This window comes from Benincasa hispida, chromosome 2 (genome assembly GCF_027475165.1).
Source record: "Benincasa hispida cultivar pf3 chromosome 2, pf3_genome.v1.1, whole genome shotgun sequence".
Classification (NCBI taxonomy): Eukaryota; Viridiplantae; Streptophyta; class Magnoliopsida; order Cucurbitales; family Cucurbitaceae; genus Benincasa; species Benincasa hispida.
The window spans coordinates 6,333,228-6,339,582 of record NC_143479.1 but is presented as its reverse complement, the minus strand read 5'-3'; the positions used below and the strand labels follow the sequence as shown (position 1 = coordinate 6,339,582).

The 6,355-nt window shown below is 35.4% G+C and overlaps 1 protein-coding gene across 3 annotated transcripts; it reads left to right on the top strand.

The window, feature by feature from the left end:
- The first annotated feature begins 1,302 nt into the window (after positions 1-1,302).
- On the top strand, positions 1,303-5,635 carry LOC120071091 (uncharacterized). 3 transcript variants are annotated; one of them, XM_039023134.2, is made up of 3 exons: positions 1,303-2,197; positions 3,248-3,419; positions 3,821-5,635. In XM_039023134.2, exons 2-3 carry the CDS (start codon positions 3,272-3,274, stop codon positions 5,233-5,235), a joined length of 1,563 nt encoding a protein of 520 aa, XP_038879062.1. In that variant the 5' UTR covers positions 1,303-2,197; positions 3,248-3,271; the 3' UTR covers positions 5,236-5,635. The 3 variants fall into 3 exon arrangements, with proteins under 3 accessions (XP_038879062.1, XP_090167024.1, XP_038879063.1); XM_090310898.1 differs by having other exon boundaries at positions 1,468-2,197; positions 2,843-3,419; XM_039023135.2 differs by having other exon boundaries at positions 1,506-1,827.
- Positions 5,636-6,355: the final 720 nt, after the last annotated feature.

The window sequence follows — 6,355 nt, the reverse complement described above, 5'->3', positions numbered from 1 at the left end:
TAGGGTTAGACAAAAATTCCCGCGAGGTTGGATCTTTGTCTCGATCGGGACGAGAATCTCCGATTTGACTGGGAATGGGTTCAAATCGGGGATAAAAAATGGATCCCCAATCGAGGACGGGGACGGTATCCCCTCCCCGATTTTTAATAATTTTTAATAATATATATAAAAGCAGTAGAGCTTAACTAATTTTTTATTCTTTTAACATTTTTTATATATATATTTGTTTAAATTTATTTCATAATATAATTATTTTAAACTTTTTAAAATGTTATTAATTATTAATTTAAATAAATATAATATAATAATGACACTGTGTTATATTAAATATTTAAAATTTGAATATAAATAGTAAAATTTAATTGATTTTAAATAAATAAATAATTAAAAATAAAAATATAAACGAATAATTTTTCTCTAGGAAGACCGATCCCCGAACGGGGATTTCGGATCCCAACCCTCGACTCTCCAAAACGGAAAATGAGGCGGGGACAAGGATTATAAATCCCCACGGGGACATGGATGGGGAGTGCATCCTCGGCCCCGTCCCGTTGCCAACCCTAAACTAAATCGATATTTTAACCCAAAAAACTAAATTAATCAATGTAATTTATAATTTTTTCTTGAAAACAAATTAATGTCAAATCATTCATTCAATGAGTACATATTACTAGGAGTGCAATAAAAAATAAAAAAATCGACAAATCAAACCAATTTAAACAAAACCATTGGTTTAGTTTAGTTTTTTAGTGTAAAATTGGACATATTGATTTGTCTTTGAAGAAAACAAAAGGTTATTGGATCGGTTCGATTTTTTAATTGAAAGACCAATCAAAACTGAACTGAACCGAAAATATATATACACTTAACTTTCGATGGACAATGTACTATTAGCATTTAATTTCATTAGATGAATAATGTATTGTATATTTAAATATGTATTGTATTATTTAAATTTTACTCCTAGTATTTTACTTATTAGGACGGAATATATATTTACTATTAAGAAAAGATCCAATTATTGTTATCTAAAAGAAAATAAACAAAAATACCTAATTTCAATTTACAAAAAATAAACAAGCCAAAATTTCATTTGAGATAAACAAAAACGATCCATTCAAAAAAGGATGATCAATTGGGTCCAAAAACGAAAATCAAACCAACATGGAACCAATCCAATCAAAATCCAAATCATTGATTTTGTCATCTAATGAATATCGATTTGGTTCTCTACTTTATAAAACCAATCGATTCGGTTTGAATTTTGATTAACTTAAAACCGAGAAAACTAAACCAATTATCATCCCAACATATTACAAGATATACACGTATTACATTTCACAAAAAAGAGAGAGAAAAAAAAAGTCAAAGGCAACCTGTGACTTAGGTCTTGGGAGGACTGGATGCCACGTGTCGAGAATCGGTAACGTTGGATTAAAACTCCAATTAGTACCACGTTGTGCGATTGTATTTCACATATATAGCGATTTCCTCCACGTCCCTTAGCCCTTAACAAAGAAGGGGCTTTATCCGTAATTCCTTAAAGATTCGTGCCTCTTTTAGTTATATTCGATTTTCGGATAACCTTCTTCAAAGAAAAACCAAACCCTAGTTTTGGTCATCGTCAATCGCCGCCGCCTCTTTCAATTCACACCTTTTTATTCTTTTTCCGCTTCATCCTTCTCTATCCATCGCTTCGATCTCTCTTTCTTTATTGGATCTGGTTTTGTTTCGTCTTCCTCTTCACATCGATCCCAAATTTTGCCGTTTCTGTCTTATTTTTACGTTTTTCGCCCTAGGTTTTCATCGAACCCCCGATCCTTGAGGGTAATCCGAGATCTGTTCTTTCTGATTCTGATTCTGGCTTTGGTTTTTTGTTTTCGATTTTTTCTAATTTTTGTAAATTATTTTTAATCATTTGACGGACTTAGATCTGGAATTTTTTGTGTGCTTCACCTGGGATCGTTTATTCCATCAATTTATTGTAAATCGCTGTTCCCGATTTGTTTGATTTTGTGATTCTGGTCCACAAGCGAAATTTAGGGTTAGGGTTTCTGCGTTTTAGGGATTTTATTTTATTTTTGACCAAAATAAATTGGGGGTAATTCAAATTTCTTGGAATAATCGCAAATTTTCGGCCAGTTACCTGTATATCCGAATCGTCTATTGCTCCGTTGATACGAGGACTGTTTTAGAGGTACAAAGCAAATTGTTCTTAGTTTTTAGGGTTTCAGTTTTGATGTTTATTCGATGAATATATCTAGCGACAATTTTAATTTTATTTCAGCCCTTTCGATTATCGTTCTTGAATTTGTATTTTTCGTTTCTTAATTAGGTAAAGTCGCCCCCCCCCCCAAAGACACATATTTACCTTTATGCCCTTCCCCGTAGGGCACTCTAAAACACGATGTTATTATACGCTGATGACATCTCTAGAAGTCTAGAACTTAACATTTCAAAGTATATTATATTCTAAATACCACCAGTTTCCTCTAATTGCTGATTCACTCGATAATGGTCTCTTTCAGGTCCTCATGTTTCTCTGAGAATGCTTTAGAAGAATATTCTTTTCTTTCGTAGGTAGAATAAGACTAGATAAGCAAGTATATTAGAGTTGGACACTCTTGTTTCTTTCCAAGGGTCAATATTCGTATTCTTGTTGTGAGTTTGGCATGTCTAGTTTTAGAATTGATTTGAACATGCATGGGCAAATTCCCTTCAAGTGATTGTATATTGTTCTGATTAAGCCGCTCTCTTCTGTTTTTTCTTCTCAGTTCTCACCATGAGCTTTTTTTTTTTTTGGTTTCGTTGATACTAGAATTGAACTTGCTATTATTAATAGGATAACAAAGGTAGTCCAAACATGGATGAGTATGTCAGTCAAACACACATGTGCACTCCCAATTGCGATAGAGGATTGAAGGAGAGATGCTGAAAATGCTCTCGAAGAAATTTAGTGAAGAAAAAATTTCAAACTCTTACCTGTCTATGATATTTTCCTGTTAAATTAAGCTATATTTGGAATTCAAGGTGCTTTTGTTAGAAAGACGAGAGAAGTATTTGATTAAGACCATTTCAAGGTCTCGAGCATTGATTTTCTCTAGATTGCTTTTGGTTTAAGGAAACTGTGTTGTCCCTCTACCTACTTTGTATGATTGATGTAATATTTTTTGTGCATTTTGCCTCGATCTGATTCTTTATTTGTTGATGGGATTTCTGGCATCTTTTTAACATATTTTTCCCTCAGATCACAGTTGGTGCTGCTTTCAAAATGGTGCAGAAACAGCCTTTTGATGATGGAGAACCACTGGAGATCTCTTCCAAGCACTTGAAACAAGTCGTTGAACAGAGTAATCAAATACTGTCATTTTCAGAATCTGTTATCCCGGAAGATTCTCTACAATATCATTATGCTCTAGGTGCGAGTTTGGCCATGATATTATGTGGAAGTTTTTAATAAGGGTCTTAGACTAGTAGTTTGTAAAACTTACAATCTTGCAGGATGGTAATATGACAGATGCAGATTGAGCAGTTATAAGTAAATAATATATAAAATATTTATTTTTGTATCCGGTTCACTAAACTGTAAATGTCTGAAGATTTTAAGCTATGATGATTCAGCTAGTATTGATTCTGATATTGAAAAATTTGGGAAGTGATAGATATAATTATTTGGGACAATTATTTCATGTAGGTTTTGTGTGTTCTTGATAATTGATTCAATAAGATCAGCTGCAAAACAGTTTTTATCTGATTATTTCGTAATTAGAGTTGTCTCGATAACTCTGATGGCAATTTAATTTTCCATTATGATTATTAGGCGATGAATTTCAAAAGAATGATACAGAAAGTGACGAAAAGCATTCAAGTGGAGTTTTCTCAGAGCCTCATGGAAGCAGTGATGACTTTGATACTAGTATTCCTCGTTGCTTATCCTTCTCCTCTGGGACGAACAACAATAAGACCCTTGAAGAGGGGTCCCCATCTAAATCTCCTCGACATTATTCTATTTCTTCAGATTTTTTTAACCCTGTAAATCATCAGCGAAGAATACTGACGTACTGTGAAGAAATATATTCTCTACTATTGGACCATGCCCCCCAAAAATCTGTTTCCATTGGTCCTGAGCATCAAGCCGTTGTTCCACCTTGGAGACCACGGGAGGTGGAGGTTATATCATATGTGTCTGGGTCAGATTCAAAGTCTGATCTTACAGGTGACGAATACGAGAAGAGGTTGATTGGTACCTGTGTTATCCCAATGCCATACATGGATTCATCCATCAGTTGTGGTCAAGAAGTTGGGAGTGGAAGAGAAGCTTGCAGCTGTGAGGATGGTGGTTCTGTGGGATGTGTTAATTCACACATTGCAGAAGCAAGAGAGCAGCTTAGAAGTTCTATTGGACCAGATAGGTTTGTGGAGTTAGGGTTTTCTGAAATGGGAGAGCAAGTAGCACAGAAATGGAGTGAAGAAGAAGAACGATTGTTTTATGAGGTTGTCTTTTCTAATCCAGTCTCACTGGGGAAAAACTTCTGGAGTGATCTTTCAGTTGTGTTTGCTTCCAAAACTAAAAAGGAGATTGTTAGCTATTACTTCAATGTTTTTATGCTTCGGAGGCGAGCAGAGCAGAACAGATGTGACTCATTAAACATTGATAGTGACAACGATGAGTGGCAAGGAACTGATGACTATGGCGATAATGAACCTGGAATGACAGAAGAGGATGATGACTCTGTTGTTGAATCACCACTACATGATGTTGGACCTGGTTTCAATCGTAGCAGGGAAGATGAATTGCAAGAGTATGATGAGGATATTGCCGATGAAAGGTTTGATGATAATGAAAGTGGGGGAATTGGTAATTGTTTTAATAATTGTGGTTCCAGTCCCACGCTTCAGGACAAAATTCCTCGCGATGGAAGGGTAGGAGAACTCGAAGTTCAAGACGATTCTTGTACATCATCGGACACATGTCCAGCAACCCAAGAGCTTCCAGCCAAGACGGAGCATTGTGATCAATGGCTAGGTAGCTTTACAGGACCAAACAATAGTGTTGGTCTTGGTCATGAGCCATCATCAGTTCAGGAGCATTGTGATGCTAAAGTGTGGGATGTTGGATACTTGACTTGTTCGAAAAGTGAAGTTGACTTCTTGCCAACTAGCAGTATGATAGAAGAAGTCTTTGGAGATGATTCGAGTAATTACAAGGCAAGGGATGGGAAGAACTTGAGTTAGTTGCAGCCTGAGCTATCATCATCATAGATGGTAAATTGGAAATGGAAAAGAATTTTCCTTTCTTTTTACCCTCACGAGGGTCAAATCACCCAAAAATTTTCTCCTGCATATAAGTAGCGATAGGGGGAGTTGCAATTTTACTTTTTCATCAAGCCAAGATGGACGGCTACCTTCCTTGTAAGGAGATGGTATACTTGAAACGCAATTGGTTTTCCTCCAAGATATCATCTCTTGATCATAAATGAAAACTAATTGGACTCATCTTACCTCTCTCTCTTGTGCAGAAGAAAAAGAAAGTGAGTTTTTGCTCGCCCATTTTTTCATTAGCTTATTATCTGTATATATCCATGAACGTGAATTATTGATACATAATGGTTAAAATATGTCAAAATTTCTCCAAGATGCAATTGGAATTCACACGTTTAACTTTTGTCTTTACCTTCTTAAATGATCCGACTGTTGAGGATAAAATTGTGTGCAGATCATTGGCTCTTAGTGAAACAACTGTAATCATTTGCTTTCATTGCATCTGCAACTATGTTGTTTTTATTACTCTGTTGACGCTTCTTTTAGAATCCCTATTGGTTTTAGTGCTGAAAGTGACAGCAAACTATTTCATATTGGTTTGTGCATCATGTTAGAGCCATAAAGTTTCATAAAAGTTGTGCATAATTCATTATCTGTCATTGTTGATTATAGAGTGACTTGAATTTGCTTTATGTATGGTTTTATTATTTGCATTAGATATAGAAAAACCCAAACCCAATGTGGATTTTTCCAAAGTAGTGAGAATCTTGAGGGAAAAAGCCTGGGCGTTATGGGTGGTGAAAAATAGGAGTCAAGGAGGTTGGAAAAGCATAAAGCCAGTGGCAGAGAGCATCTTATCCTCCATTCTTGTTGTTATGTTACAAGGCTTTGTTGGAGAGAGAAAGAAAGGGAGAGCGGTCTTTGCTCCATAAAGGGTTCTACTTTTAAAAATTTAAGCATCACTTTTTTGGGAGAGCTCTATTGTGAATCATCACTTCCAAGTCAAGTCCTTGCAGACAGTAGCCCGCACCTTATGCGAAAGATACAGTACAATTATGGTTGAAAAATATTCGAACTTTCATAAAAATAATAA

Bases quoted from the DNA above. Each gene is read 5' to 3' on its own strand.
- LOC120071091 (XM_039023134.2), top strand. From the start codon at position 3,272: ATGGTGCAGAAACAGCCTTTTGATGATGGAGAACCACTGGAGATCTCT. The intron at 3,420-3,820 runs GTGCGAGTTTGG...TATGATTATTAG, and splicing joins ACAATATCATTATGCTCTAG to GCGATGAATTTCAAAAGAAT.